The following is a 15,738-nucleotide window of genomic DNA, read 5'->3' as shown; positions in this document are numbered from 1 at the left end:
ATATTACAACAAAAATTGCTTATATAAAAGCAGTCTTGCAACAATGGTCAATAAATTATCAAACGAAACTCTCGGGAATCCCCGAGCCGTTCTCTATACTCGTTATTTGAAGTAAAAATATATAAGCGCTGGCAAGCGCAACAAAAAAAAAAGAAAAAAAATCTAGCGAAGCGAAGATTGGCTTTAATTTGCACAGCTAAATTACAACAGTAAATGCCTTATGATTGGTTAGCGCATGTTATAAAGCCCAGAAATTGAAACAATGAAACAAAGCCTATAATAATAAGATTTAAATTTCTGAAAGCGATCTAATGAATAACGTTTCTGTATATAGCCAGAGATGATTCGAGGCAACAGCGCTACAATTCGGGCAACAAGAAAAAGCGTCGAAAGCGAACCATCTTTACTTGCGAGCAACTGAGCCGACTGGAATCAGAGTTTGCTGACCAGCAGTACATTGTGGGCGCTGAAAGACAGCAGTTAGCCGAGGCACTGAACCTCTCTGAGACACAGGTGATATTTCAATCTGTTTTTTATTGCGCTGTGTAAAACGTTTTGTGGACTAGCACTCACTGTGTCTTTCTCAGTGGGACTTTGTTGCCAAGATCCGTCGCTACCCGGACCTCGTCTCTTCGTTCCTTATTTCAAAACAAATCATCGACGATAAAGCATTTTTCACTTGAGCGAACTTGCATTTGCGTTAGCTTTGCATTACTACGCTAAGTGATTAACTTAAAAAACTCGCGCCAGTTTCTCATCCTATGAGAAGTTAAACCAAGCGCGGGGAAAGAACGGCGAGAGAACTGGATTCCAGTGCAAAACGGGAGGCGCGAGAGGGTGGGTGGTGTTCGCTCCCGCCTCCTCCCCCTCCGCGCGCTCACGCTCGCTTCGCTCGCCGATTCTCTCGCTTTTTTTGAATTGAAAAATACAGAGACTGTGGACAGTCTACACACACTTCCGTTTTCCCGCACTTTGCGCCGGCTACCTGTATTTGCTTCGGGTTTTGATTGGTTTGCTGGACTACAAAAGTCCTTTGTAAGTGGTGAGAGTGATTACCTTGGTTTTGGTTTTACGACACTCAAATGAAAACCGCTCTATAAAGAAATTGTTGTCGTTTTTTTTTTTTTATAGTGCGATATTGTCTGATGTAACACCGACGTTTTGGGATGTACCTGCCTTCTTCAGGTTAAAAAAAAAGCAAAACTGAAAAGGCCGGTAACTCCCCCCAAAAATCCTAATTTCAAGGCGTTACGTTTATTTTTTATTTGTTATACAACTTATGGGACCGTGTTGCGCGAAACCCTCACCTTATATTATTTTTGGTGACAGGCGCTAATAACTCGAATGCCTTTTTTGTCATTATAACAGATCAAAATCTGGTTTCAAAATCGCCGAATCAAATGGAGGAAGGAGAACAAGCAACATTTCCCTGACTTCCTTGCTAGTCCGTTTTCAATGGCGTGCGAAGTCAGACATCCAACTGCAACTGAGGCTTGGAAAGATGAATGTGGCCTGGGTTCCATTAACAAAGTTTAGGAGAAGACGCAGCCTTCACTGCGTGTTCGTGCGCATGTTTATACCTAGAAGCAAAATAGTTAAGAGTTGGTGGATAATTGTATATAAAACAACCTAGCTGCCGATCGAGAAAATACTACGATACATTTGAACAGATCATTAAGTAATAATATGTTAAAAAAGTTGATTTTACGCTAAAGTTATAACAGAACACTTTACTACCTCAGGACCGATTTAGCTACCTAGAAACTAATCAGGAGAGTATACTTAGAACGTGTGTGCCGTTATCGTGTGAATACGTATATGATATTATAACCAAGCATGCTGTATACGAAAAAAAAGAGCTGATTGATCACATGATTCGTGTGCGTTTTAATCATAAACTGGGTCAGCACACACTAGGGGACTATTCGCAGGGACTTGTCGCAAGGACTTGCTTCGGGGACCAGTCCCCTAGTGTATACTCGTATTTTGCAACAAAATTCTAGTCGCAGTTACCACTAGTCCCCTAGTGTGTGTATAGCTTTAAATTATTATCAGGTCCTCGTGTCCAATCTCTGAGTTTGGCAGAAGTCCCTGCAAACCTTGCGTTGAGAACCAGTCAAATGAGAAAACACTTCGCAAGAGTCCTGTGTAAACAACAAATTTCTGTGTGCCACAGTATCTTTAATTAAAGCGTGGTCTACCTGTATATCTCAGCGCACATCCAACCACTTCGCGTCTTTCTTTCGGTCTGGCAGCTTCAACTTTGAGCCCCTGAGGAGATCCATGTTCCCTTGTCCCCCCCAAATTTCCCTTGTGTTCCCTTGTTCCCTAAAAGTATTTTGTCGATTTTTGTGATCCCTGTTCCCTAAAATATCAGAAACACAGCTTTTGCTCCGGTGTTCTCAGCTTTATTTTCCTTTTCTTACCTTGTTCCCAATTGATTTATGGCCATGTTCCATTGTTCCCTGAAACCCCTGGGAGTAACCTGCGATCAGGCATCCCCCCCCCCCCCCCACCGCTTAGTAGTAGGGAGGGAGGGCATGATTTCAGGTTACCCTGGGAGGGGATCAGCTTTCCCAGGAGTATATTTGGTGCGGTGACCTACTGGTCTACTGGTGGCCAATGACCCTCACCAGGGTTCAAACCCTGGTCAGGGTTATTGTGTTGCGTTCTTGGGAGGGATGTTTTACTCTCACAGTAACTCTTTTCACCCAGGTGTATACATGGGTACGGGAAAGTTGTATTATATGATCGTTCTAAGTTCACAGAACGCCCAAGAACGAAGTTAGATACCGCTTGAGCTTATCCTAGTGATAGTAGTATGAAGCGACCAGTTAGGAGTATTGCTAACCGCTGGAGAGGATGTGTTCTACCGAAGGTTACCTTTGGACATTTTTCAGATTTAAATTGTATTCAGCCTCAACCTTTTTTTTTTACTTTTTTGGGCTTTTAAGACAACACCACAAAGTTGGACGTGCAGCCTAGAGACCTTAAAAATGGCCATATTGCTAAATATTTCATCACGTTCGGTTCTTTATGTTTATCAAATGTTTTATTGTAAAGTATTCTTTGGATCTGGTGAACTTCGGTCGGCCAATCGCTCTGGAAGACCCTGGGAACGAGTTCGTCACGGGGAGGCTGTTTTAATATATATGAACTGCTTCCTGTTTTCCGATAAACTTTCGGTTTCAATGGTTATTTACGGCGTATTCGGCAGCGTTGGATTCTTTATTCTTCCGTACAGGTAATAGTTTTAAACTACATCGAAGCTTTCGCAATGTACTACATTTCGGTTCATCTCACAATTCCTTAATATTTCAGTTCAGTGATACGTGAAACTATCTTGAAACAAAAGACTGCTTTCTCTAATCTTCAGGCAAGGTTCCACACAGAGCATTGGCCGTCTGGAATACAATTCATAAAAGGACGTAAGAATTTGAGGTGAGATTTGCTGTATTTGTCTTCACAATTAGTGTAAGCAATCGATAAGCAATTTACCAGTCCAAATAAAGCAAAACTGACCTTAACCACACAAGCCAAAAAAATTTAATTTTTATGCATCAACTTCCGTCAATTCATTCGGTCGATTTATCAAGTATAAACAACACATGGATTTGCAAGGCGTTTACTCAGTGCTGTACAGTTATTATCAGGAGATTAAGTTTCTTCTGCAAGTATTTGATATCGGCTTCTTCTTTTTTAATTTCCGCAAATCAACCTCTCGCAGGCATTTCAACTACAGAGTAAAATTATTCACTCAATTAATCCCACAAGCATATTTATACATTTGATTACAAAAGAGATGTCATCGTTACCTTACAAATTCGAATTACGAATTCATAATTTCAGCCTTAATGAAATGTTTCGAAACTAGCCATGAGCATGTTTTATAAGTCTGATCAATCTAATACGTTTGTTTACTTGATCCATCAGTTGATTTCTTGCACTTCAGTTACTTCGTGGAAACAATGGTGCCATTAGAGGTCTGAATTTCTTTTCAGGTATGTTATTAGGATTGCCTGTATGTTTGACCTTTTCATTCAAAACATACTTGTTGTGTGAGATCTTAGAAGATGAATTGAATTTTTGTGCGACTGTAGCGGCAGGGGAATTTTGCAGAAAGCAGAATGCAAAATGATGCTCTAACAACAAACAAAAGCTAACCGCAAACAAACCGGAGTGAAAGCAAACCACAAGCAAACCGGGTGAAGAAAGCAAGAATGCAGAAACGCAGAATAATAGTCAGCGGGTACGGTTTGCTTGCAGTTAGCTTTCAGCCCGGTTTGCTTGTGGTTAGCTTGTACTTGTTGGTTAGACCATCATTTTGCGTTCTGCGTTCTGCGTTCTGCAAAATTCCCCTGCCTATACTGTAGCTCTTGGATTGTAGTTTCCTCACGATACATTTAAAATTTTATCATGAAGACACTGTCTATGTAATGATCTGATTCAAGACCTCGCAATAAATGACAGGATATTACAATTATTTAACCGGCCGACTTCTAGTTTTGTGGTCGAAAGGCAACTGTCTTCTCTATCTCTAGCTTTTAAAATGAACGTTCTATCAGTCTGAATTCACCGAAAATGGCGCAGATTTCCAAGAAATATGGACAAAAAAATTCGGGAAACCCATGACTTCGCCAGTTATTGGTAACGTTTTCCCATATAATTTTGTAGTAAATTCATTCAAAGTATTTTGCTTCAGGCATCCTCACTATGCTGTGTAGCTGCAGTTGAGCTAAACTTTCTTGTCTTTTTCGCTTTTTTTCCCTTTGGAATAGAAATAGCGTTGTAGGATCTTAATTGTACCTGACAACGCCATATAAGGGAAGTTAAGTCAGGGACAAGTTGATCTTCAGTTATTCACGTACCTTTTCATGAATAGCTGTCATAAGAAAGGGCGCATGCACTTGCTCTGCTTCTTCGATATAATAAGACGTCTGCCCTTGCATTTTAACTGCGGAATGTTGATCCAGATTCTGACGGATGCGATTCACTGAAAGAATGCATTTGTTTCATAATAGTTTCATTCCAGGGACATAATGGTAAACCACAGAGGCAACCTATAGCAGATTCACAAAGAACACCTTCATGTATTATTTCAGGCGTCAAAATAACATTTCATTTTCTTAAAAACTGGTCTTCTTTCAAGAGGGATAACTACTTTCTACAGCTACAACAACGGCGTTAGATCTTGAAGACACGGGGCTTTTAATGTAGTGGTTGATGGACGTTGTAGTACACCCTATTTCTCCAGCGTTTTGATACCGATGTTTCATTGAAAAGTGCTATAAAAACGTCTGAAATTGCCTCTATGGGAGATCATTTCTCCACAAAAAGATCACCAAGTGGAGGAATTAAATGACACGCGCGCAGTTTCTATATGTTGAAAATGTTAACCGCGGCATTGTTTGGTTTGCGAAACAAAATAAACAGTACTCGTTTTATTTTGGCCGAATAGTTTGATTAGTGACCTTGCCTGTTTGTTTTTAAGAACAGTTCATAGCTAACAATAACTTCCACACGATTTTTACCTCCAAGAAACAATTTTAATAAACAACTATCGAGTTCCGGTAGAAAACGTACAAATAGTACCTTGATTTTCATTATCATTAAACAGGAACGATTCGCCATGGAAGTGGAAAGAATACTCGAAGCCTTACAAAACTTCAAGGAAACCGGAAACAAAGAAGAAGAAGCAAACTCTTACATTGACCTCGGAAGTGCTTACCACGATCTCGGCCAACACGAGAAATCCATTAAATATTTCGAAAAATCTCTTTCGATTTTTAGCGAAACTGGAAATAACGCTGGAGAAGGGAATGCATACAGCAAGCTTGGGGGTGCCTATAATGCTCTTCGCAAGCATGAGAAATCTGTTGAGTACTTCGAGAAAGCGCTTACAGTCAGTGAAGAAGCAGGAGACAGGCATGAAGAAGTTGAAGCACACATCAATCTTGGTGGGGCGTGTTATGCCCTCGGTCTACACGATAAATCCACTGAGCATTTTGAAAAGGCGCTTATGATCAGTAAAGAAATTAGCAACAAGCCTTTGGAAGGAAAATCTTACAACAAACTCGGTAAGGTGTATTATGCTGCGGGCCAATATGTGACCCTCCACGGGAAAACAGGGACAAAGGTGATAGCACGCTCACAACACGCTAACACAGCACGCTTAGCGTGTCTTGTGACACAGATATGCACATATTTAATCACTACAACAATGCAGGACACGCAAGCCTTGTTTCGCACGCTAAACCTTTTGTTTTGATAAGTGTGCTCGAAGTCACGCTTAGCGTGCGACTCGAAGACACGCTTAGCATGCGACTCAAAGTCACGCTTAGCGTGCGACTCGAAGACACGCTTAGCATGCGACTCAAAGTCACGCTTAGCGTGCGACTCGAAGTCACGCTTAGACATCTCGAAACACTGCCAATCGATCTAGTTCTAAGAGAGTTTCAAGAGTGCCAATTGTTCGCGAGTCAACTAAATTCAACGATTTTCGGCCCACAAAAACTGGTAGCCAATAAAAATATAAAGATATGTCATTGCCTGTGAAAGACCAGGCGTTCCTATCGTACAAGAGAAAAGCCGCGAAATACTGGAATCGAATCTTCTAGCCGCGATACAAAAATGGCGTCGCTGAAAAAAAAAAACATAGCGAAAAGCTATAAAAGACTGAACAAGAAAATTGAAATCCTTAGGAACTGGAATTGCAGCTTTTGCTGAACTATACACGGTGCAAAACTTTCTTGGATGTTTTCTCGAGAATTGAAATTCGTAACAATAACCCCTTTCAACACAAGTTTTTTCCTCGTATTTTCGTTTTCGCGAAGGAATGGTAGGTTAGGTAGACTGGACACGCTTTTAGTGCTCGCTCGCATGCCTAGTGTGTTGTGCTGAACACACTAGGTCAGCCCAACACACTAGGCGTGCGAGCACAACACACTAGGCGTGCGAGCACAACACGCTAGGCGTGCGAGCGAGCACACCTAGTGTGCTTGACACGCTTTTTTGTTCGGCTACGCACGCTTTATTGTGTTTAGTGTGTCCTGTAAAACAAAGGCTTTACTAATGAGGCAAGTTTCAGAACACGCTTTAAGCGTGCTAAAATCGAAATCTATTGTTTTAGAGTGGAAGCGTGTTGTGAGCGTGATATCACCTTTGTCCCTGTTTTCCCGTGGAGGGTCACATATGACAAGTCGATTTTTCATTTCGATAAAGGCCTAGAAATCAGACAAACATTAGAAGACAAACGCGGTCAAGGGCGGTCTTACAGTCTTCTGGGTAACGCCTATCATGCTCTGAGTCAGTATGAGAAATCCATCGATTACCAAGAGAAAGCTCTTAAGATTAGCAAAGAAACGGGCGACAGGAAAGGAGAAGGGAACACCTACAACAACCTCGGAGAGGTGTACCATGCCCTTGGGCAGTATGAAAAATCCATCGAGTATTTAGAAAAAGGACTTGGATTAAGCAAAGAGCTCCACTACAAACAAGGCGAGTTAAAGTCTTACAGTAGTCTTGGCGTGGTGTATCATGCCCTTGGTGAATACGAGAAAGCTATCGAGTACTCAACGAAAAGTCTTGAAATCAGTTCAGAAATGGGAAACAGACGAGGGGAAGGCTCATCTTACAGCAACATGGCTGCAGTGTATCATGCCATCGGTCAATACGATAAATGCCTTGAATGTTATGAAAAAGGTCTCGAGATCTCCCAGTCAGTCGAGGACAAACACGGGGAAGGAACAATCTGCACTAACCTAGGCACGTTGTATTATGCCCTCAGCCAGTATGAGAAATCCATAAACTGCTATGAGAAGGGAATTAAGATTTGCAAAGAAATAAAAGACAGACAAGGAGAAGGAAGAGCGTACCTAAACGTCGGTAGTGTTCACGATGCTCTTGCTAATTATCAAAAGTCGCTTGACTTATTGAAGAAATCCCTTGAAATCAGCAAGGAAATCGGAGATAGACAAGTCGAAGGGGCGTCTTACAGCAGCATCGGTGGTGTGTATAATTCACTTGGCCAGCTTGAGAAGTCGATTGAGTGTCAGGAGAAAGCCCTCGAAATCTATGAAGGAATTGGGGAAAAGCAAGGACAAGGAGAATCCCACAACAAACTTGGTAGCGTGTATAGTGATCTCGGCCAGCTTCAAAAGGCATTGGATCACTACGAGAAAGGTCTTGAGATAAGAAAAGCGATCGGTAATAGGCAGGGAGAAGCAGCATCCTACAACAACTTTGGCAGCGTCTACTACGAGCTCGGCCAGTACGAGAAATCAATCGAAAATCACGAGAAGGCACTGGTTATCAGAAAAGAAATTGGAGACAAACGAGGGGAAGGGACATCTTACAACAACATCGGAAGTGTTTATAACGATTTAGGCCAATATGAGAAAGCGATTGATTATTTCAAGAGAAGTCTCAAAATCAGCGCAGAAATTGGAGACAGGCGGGGTGAGACAGCTTCGTACAGCAACCAGGGCTATGCATACTGCGCTCTCGGTCAGTATGATAAATCGAAGGAGTGCCACACGAAAGCACTTGAAACAAGCCGTGCCACTGGAGACATGCAAGGTGAAGCAGCATGCTACAGTAACTTGAGTTCTCTATACTACGCTCTCAGGCAATATGGAAAGGCGGTGGAGCACCAAGAAAAAGCACTTGCAATAAGAGAGGCCATTGGGGACAAACGCGGAGAAGCTGCCTCATGCATTAATCTCGGAAGTTTTTACCGTGTTCTTGGACAGGCTGAGCAATGTATCACCTATTTTAAGAAAGCTATCCAAGCGAGCGAGCTGATAGATGACAAGAACCAACAAGGAAAATTGTACAGTAATCTCGGCGATGTATATGACGCACTTGGCCAGAAGAAACAGTCAATAGAATGTCACGAGAAAGCTGGTAAAATCAGTAGAGCAGTTGGAGACAAAAAGGCAGAAGGAAGGTCCGCTAACGCATTGGGAGCTACGTGGTATGGCCTTCGCCAGTATGACAAAGCTATCAGTTATTATCAAAGCAATCTTGAAATCACGCAAGCCCTTGGCGATAAACAAGGAGAACAAACAACCTTCTCTAATCTCGCTACTGTATATCAGGCCCTTGGTCAGAAAAATGAAGCCATTGAGCATCACGAGAAAGCACTTGACATAAGCAAAACACTTTGCGACAAGAAGGAAGAAGAAGCATCTTGTAGCAAGCTTAGTAGTCTTTATCAGTCTCTTGGCCAATACGAGGAATGTATTAGCTACAGAGAGAAAGCTCTAGAAATCAGTAAAGCCCTGGGTGATAAACTAGCGGAAGGAAAATCGTATGAGCTTCTTGGTACCGCATATCACGCTGTTCGTCAATATGAGAAATCAATCGAGTGCAGGGAGAAAGCAATTGAGGTCAGTAAAACAATCGGTGCCAGAAAGGCCGAAGCAAGATCATACAGCCAACTTGGAAATGTCTATTATGATCTTGGACAGTACGAAAAGGCTGTCGAAAATCATAAGAAGAGTCTTGAAATCCGGGAAGCCATTGGTGACAAGCAAGGAGAAGGGACCTCCAACAACAATTTGGGCACCGCATACTGTGCACTTAACCAGTTTCAGAAATCTATTGAATCCTGCCACAGAAGTCTCGAAATCAGTAAAACAATTGGGGACAAGGAAGGGGAAATAACATCCTGCAACAACATCGGTAGTGTTTACCATGAACTTGGCCATCACGGCAAATCAATTGAATACCAAGAGAGGGCACTTGAAATCAGCAAGGCAATTGATGACAAACAAGGAGAAGGAACATCCTACAGCAACCTTGGCATTGCATACCATGCCCTTGGTGAATATGAGAAGTCAGTCGAGTTCGAAAAAAAAGCACTTGCCATCAACAAAGAGATTGGCGATAAAGTACGAGAAGGAATTTCCTACATCAATCTTGGCAGAATTTATTACATTTTTGGTCAATATCAGAACTCAATGGACTGTTTTAAAAGAGGTCTTGACATCAAGAAAGAATTTGGAGATAAGGAAGGACAAGAAGCTTGCCACAGCAGCCTCAGCCTTTTGCACAGCAATGCCGGCGAGTATGAGAAGTCGATTAAGAACCAGGAGGAAGCCCTTGAAATTTGTACAGCACTCGGCAATAGAGAAGGAGAAATGAGGTCTCACGATGCTCTCGGCACCGCAAATTATGTTTTCGGCCAGTTTGAGAAATCAATCCAACACCAAGGGAAAGCACTTGAATTAAGCAAAGCAGTTGAAGATCGAAAAAGAGAAGGAACCTCCTACAGTAATTTAGGTACTATCTACCATGCTCAAAAACAATTTGACAAATCAGCTGAGTATCACGAAAAAGCACTTGACATCTTTAAGGCGATTGGAGACAAACAAGGAGAAGTAGCATCGTGCAGTAACCTTGGAAGCACTTTTTGTGCTCTTGGTCAATATGAGAATTCTATCGCATACCATCAAAACGCCTTAGCAGTCTGCAAAGAAATTTGTGCCACAAGGGGACAATTGAGATCCTTCAAAAGTCTTGGTAGCGCATATAATGTTCAGGGCCAACTTGAGAAGTCTATCGTGTGTTACACCAACAGTCTGGAGATCAGCAAGAAAATTGGGGACATACAAGAAGAAATCACATCCTACCAGAATCTATGCACCGTGAGTAATGCACTTGGGAAGCACGAGGAAGCTGCCAAATACAAAGAGAAAGCGTTGGAGATCAAGAAAGATACCGAGGGAAGAGAAGACGAAGGTGCATCTCACGAACATTTTACTCAGTGTTATTATGTTTACGACCTTTATGAAAAGTCTACTGAGTATCAGGAAAGGTCCATCGCTATGGGCAGTGCAGTCAGTGGCAAGGATCCCAGTCCAAGTGATTCTGGCGCGATGTCCATCAAATATCACGAGAGAGAAATGGAAATCAGCAGAGCAACCGGTAACAAACTGGGGGAGGGAAGATCGTACCACTTGCTTGGAGGCGATTATATGGGTCTTGGCCAATATACAAAGTCCATAGAATATTTCGAGAAAGTTATTGAAATCAGCAAAGCGATTGGTAGTAGGCAAGCCGAGGGTTCCGCCTACAATGGTCTTGGTAACGTGTACTATACCCTTGGCAAGTACGAGAAGGCAATGATGTATCAGACGGCAGCATTGGAAATTCATAAGGAGATGGAGGACAGGGATGGAGAAGAAACATCCTACAACAACCTGGCAGGTCTATACCGTGTCCTTGGCCAGTATGAGAAGGCGATTGAATATCAAGAAAAGGCACTCGACATCTGCATTCAACTTAAACACAGAAAAGGGGAAGCTTTATCGTACAACAATCTCGGTAGTTTCTACAATGCTCGTGGCCAATACGATGCCTCAATAAGGTTTCACGAGAAAGCTCTTGAAATCAGAAAAGAAGTTGTAGACAGAGAAGGAGAAGCAATTTCTTATGTCAACCTCGGAAATGTTCAATATGCTCTTGGCCAGTATGAGAAATCAATCAGCTACCTGGAAAAAGGACTCAAAATCATCAAAGAAACTGGAATGAAAGGTAAAGAACACCTGATCCTATACAGTCTGGGTGTAAGTCATTTTCACGATAAAAGCTTCACGAAAGCGTCTGACTATTTCCTTGAGAGCATAAAAGGCCACGAAAATATCAGGGAGTCTCTTAAAGATGAATTCAAGCTTTCACTAGATGACCAAAGCTTTTCTTTTTACAAGGGACTTACCTTGCTGCTAATTTCTCTTGGCAAAGTAGCTGACGCCCTCTGTACAGCAGAACGAGGAAGAGCTCGTGCACTTGTAGACTTGATGGCTGCCAATTTTGGGATCCAGGAGGTCACGAAAGTGACAAGTGAATTTACTTTGAGTTCACTGGCAAGCCTGTCGGATAAACAGCAAGGTGATTTTATCTTCATTAGCGTCATAACGAAAAAGGTCTATTTTTGGTTCGTTGAAAAGGGTGGAGAAATAAAGTTCGCCTCTAAAGCTGTTGAAACAGAGTTGTCAGATACCTCCTCTTTGCAAGGTCTGGTAACAACAACTTTAAGATCCTTACCTGTAGACGACGGAGAAGAATTTGAAGACCGATCATTATCAGCAATCTATGAAGAGGAATCATCATCAGCAGACGAGCAAACTGAAGCAACCAATCAGCACCATTTAAGGGGGAACGAGGAAGAAGAAAGAGAAGCTAATCTTAAAAAATTATACCAAATGATAATTGAGCCAGTTGCTGGTCTTATCAATGGTCCAGAAATCATCATTATCCCCGAAGGAGGCATGTTCTTGGTCCCATTTGCAGCCTTGCAAGATTCCACTGGAAAAAGCTTGGCAGACAAGTGTCGAATACGCCTCATTCCCTCTCTCACATCGCTTCAGGTCATTCAAGACTCCCCCAAAGAATACCATTCTCAAACTGGAGCATTGATTGTGGGAGATCCGACCGTTGGCCTGGTAGAGTTTGAGGGAAAGGTCGGAGTTTTACAACCTCTACCAAATTCCAGAGTTGAGGCAGACATGGTCTCCCGGTATGTCAGAGCACCATACTTTAAGCTTATTGGAGAGCAAGCTACTAAGGAAGAGGTGTTAAAAAGAATCCAGGATGTCGGATTGGTACATATTGCAGCCCATGGTGATCCAGAGAGAGGAGAAATTGCCCTTGCACCAAACATAGGCACTGCTGGAATGGCAAAAAAGGAAGATTTTATGCTGACAATGGAGGACATCGCAAAAGTCGGCATAAGGGCTAAGTTGGTGGTACTCAGCTGTTGCAATAGTGGACGTGGTAAGATCATGACAGCGGAGGGAGTTGTCGGAATTGCTCGGGCCTTTCTTGGATCTGGTGCTCGCTCCGTTCTGATGTCTTTGTGGCCCGTGAACGATGCAGCTACTAAAGTCTTCATGAACGTGTTCTACAGGAGTTTGATGCGGGAGAATAAGAGTGCAAGCGAAGCTCTTCACCTGTCCGCCAAGAAGTTAAGAGAGTCAGCGCTGTACAAACATTTCAGACACTGGGCTGCGTTTGTACTTCTTGGAGACGATGTTACGTTTGATTGACAGTTGTTGCGATCGGTGTGAGTATTACTTGAGTATAATTATCATCACACCTTCATAAGTTCGTAATGGATAAAACAAATTAAATTGGAAAAAACGTGAAATGCTGCAGATAAAGCTGCAGTATGTCTTTCTGGAGTGACCTAGTCCACCTGGAAAATTACATATGGTCAGAAGATTAAATTTGATTCCTCCCATTATTTGCTCATAAATAGGTATAAGGTATAAAACAAACCCGATTTAGTTTAAATTTCCGCCAAACCCTTTTTAATTTGATCATGAAGATAGAAAAGGAAAGCGATTTTCGGGTTTTGAAATTCGGTACTATACACTTTCCTTGTGTTTGAACACCTGAGGGGTTTGAACACTTGCTATCAACAGAAGAACTATCTTTTTACACTGGGAGATAATTTTTCACGGCGCTATCGAAATTCTGAAATTGGCCAGACTTGAATAAAGATTTTGATTATAAGACAAGTAGTTATTTGGTAAAGATTTTTTTAGGGTATAACTCAACATTTGGTGTAACTAAAAAGTTTCCTAGCCGCATTTTAATTGATGGCATGTAAGCATTGCTCTTAAGCATATCTGAGAATTGTCTTGGGTTATTGGCGGCATCCTCCTCAAAACAGCGTCCTAGCTAATCTTCGAGACAACAGTTTCTTTAATGTTTTGTCTCGGAAAAAGTAGGTATCATTTGTAAATGCCATAATCACTACCAATTTCGACATAAGATGCTGATCACGAAAATTTTGTAATTTTTTTCTAACTTTATCTTTTCTTGTATTGTTTTACAGGTGGTAGTACAACTTATGGTTCTCGTTATTTCCACATGCAAAGATGAAGTTGTCAGGTTTCGTGAGTGCTTAAGGGATGGATAGCCTTCCATAATCGTTGTCATCCTTTGCCTGGCTGACTGTAAATACATACTTTAAAAACGCCTGCTTCAGTAATAACAGAAAAACTTAATTCGTTAAGACATTTCGCTTCCTAGACATTAATCAGGAGAGTATACTTAAATTGAAATATATATGCCGTTATGTGACATCATGAACAAGCATGCTGTAAACGAAATGAAAGATCAGAGCTGATTGATCAGATGATTCTTGTGATGTTTAAGTCTCAGTGAAGCTCGCAACAGTTTTTTTTAAGCCTTAAAAGCCTTGGGGTGGGACTTAAAAATAAAAATAACTTTTATAGAAGGGAACCGTCGATTTTTTTTTGTCTGTCATGATTTCCATGAGTAAAAGTACATTTTCATGCAGTGAAGTGCGCCATGGCGTTGCCACGCGAAAATATTTAAAGACATTTTTGGGAACTTTGGGCCTGTTCGCACTAGGACGAAAATTTTGGTTTGGTGTTTACAAAAAAATTGAAAATTTTGTTATTGCGAATTTTTGGTTTTTGCGGGCGCGTTCGCACTTGAGACATGCAAATTATATGTGAAGCCACAAAAATCAATCGAATCAAAATAGAAACCAAGTTTCGTGTGCGTTCCTTCATTTTTTCGTTTCAGTCAGGAAGAAACGTTCGAATGATTTTAAGCGCCTTCTTTTTGGAAGAACTGCAGCTGCTGCTGGGTAGCGAGTTGAGAATCGTAAACTCGCTGGCATGAACTGACAGTGCTGTGACCGTAACTTGCCCGCCTGAGAGTCGCATTGATAGCCATATATATAGTTAAAGCAGAGTTGAACAACTTGATAGGATGCATTCGGTACAAACGAATGGGAATCGGTGTTTCTCTCCTCTATAATTCATCTTTTGTGAAAGCTATCGCTATAAAATAGCGGCGTAAACATTGATTTGGTTAGGATCAATTTTGACATTTGATGACTCGATGAAGGTTAACTGTCAAGAAACAATAGATTTTCTCGCCTGACAAAAATTTCACGGCCTCCAAAGCTAGTCGAGGCATCTTTGAAGTTTGGTGGCTCTTGCGAAAATTTTGGTGGGTGAAAAAAATCGTTCGCACTTAAAAAAGCTTTGTGTTGACAGATGTTTTTTGTAAAACAAACAAAATTTCGCGTAGTGCGAACAGGCCCTTTATCACAAAAAACTAATTGGGTTCCTAATTTGACCAATCAGAACCTCATCAACCTCAAGACGGTGTACAAAGGAACTAGATTAGTACCAGGCCCAGACTTCCAATCTCCGAGTACGGGAAGAATCCCTGTCACAGTATAAGGGTGTTTATCGCGTCTTTCCCCCTGCCTCGGATCAGAACAGAAAAAAAGTGTTTCATAAAATTACCCTAAGTAACACAGGACGGCAGAACTTGGTTTTTAGACTTTTCAACACCTCTCTTTGAGGCCGAGAAAGGTCTTCTTGCACCGGGCAGGGGTGGTGGGGGAGGGGGAGGGGGGAGAGAAACTGCCTTTTGAAAGGACTTGGAAGTGCGACATAGCGGTGCCTGGCAAGCTAGTGTGCGCAGTCGCAAACGAATGGTTGCTAAGGGCATAGTCAATAGAGTGGAATGGTTATAAAGCTTGACAAAATTCTTTGTTTAGTTCACATTTTTGCGGCCTTGATCGTGCACAAACAAATATTTGTTTTCTTCTGTCCGAGAATCTAACCAGTAGAAACGTTTCCCAGGTTTCTGTTACGTAGTATATACATAATGATTATTAAAGGGCAAAACAAAAGATTGTGCACGGTCGTAGATACTCGACCATATTCCAACATAAATCTTTGC

At 41.7% G+C, this 15,738-nt stretch overlaps 2 protein-coding genes across 2 annotated transcripts; both read left to right on the top strand.

Moving 5' to 3' along the window:
* Positions 1-327: 327 nt before the first annotated feature.
* Positions 328-2,093, top strand: LOC144647065 (homeobox protein H40-like; the record flags this gene model as incomplete). Its single annotated transcript, XM_078506812.1, has 2 exons — positions 328-513; positions 1,369-2,093. Coding segments are annotated over 2 exons (354 nt in total), but the record flags the coding sequence as incomplete, so codon positions are not given.
* Positions 2,094-5,620: 3,527 nt separating this feature from the next.
* Positions 5,621-14,248, top strand: LOC144631382 (uncharacterized). Its single transcript, XM_078489808.1, has 3 exons — positions 5,621-6,102; positions 7,190-13,066; positions 13,844-14,248. Exons 1-2 carry the CDS (start codon positions 5,630-5,632, stop codon positions 13,047-13,049), a joined length of 6,333 nt encoding a protein of 2,110 aa, XP_078345934.1. The 5' UTR covers positions 5,621-5,629; the 3' UTR covers positions 13,050-13,066; positions 13,844-14,248.
* The last annotated feature ends 1,490 nt before the right edge of the window (positions 14,249-15,738 follow it).

Source organism: Oculina patagonica, chromosome 1 (assembly GCF_052425735.1).
Source record: "Oculina patagonica isolate OP01 chromosome 1, crgOcupat, whole genome shotgun sequence".
Classification (NCBI taxonomy): Eukaryota; Metazoa; Cnidaria; class Anthozoa; order Scleractinia; family Oculinidae; genus Oculina; species Oculina patagonica.
This window is presented reverse-complemented; position numbering and strand designations above follow the sequence as displayed.

Bases quoted from the DNA above. Each gene is read 5' to 3' on its own strand.
- LOC144631382 (XM_078489808.1), top strand. From the start codon at position 5,630: ATGGAAGTGGAAAGAATACTCGAAGCCTTACAAAACTTCAAGGAAACC. The intron at 6,103-7,189 runs ATATGTGACCCT...GTGGAGGGTCAC, and splicing joins GTGTATTATGCTGCGGGCCA to ATATGACAAGTCGATTTTTC.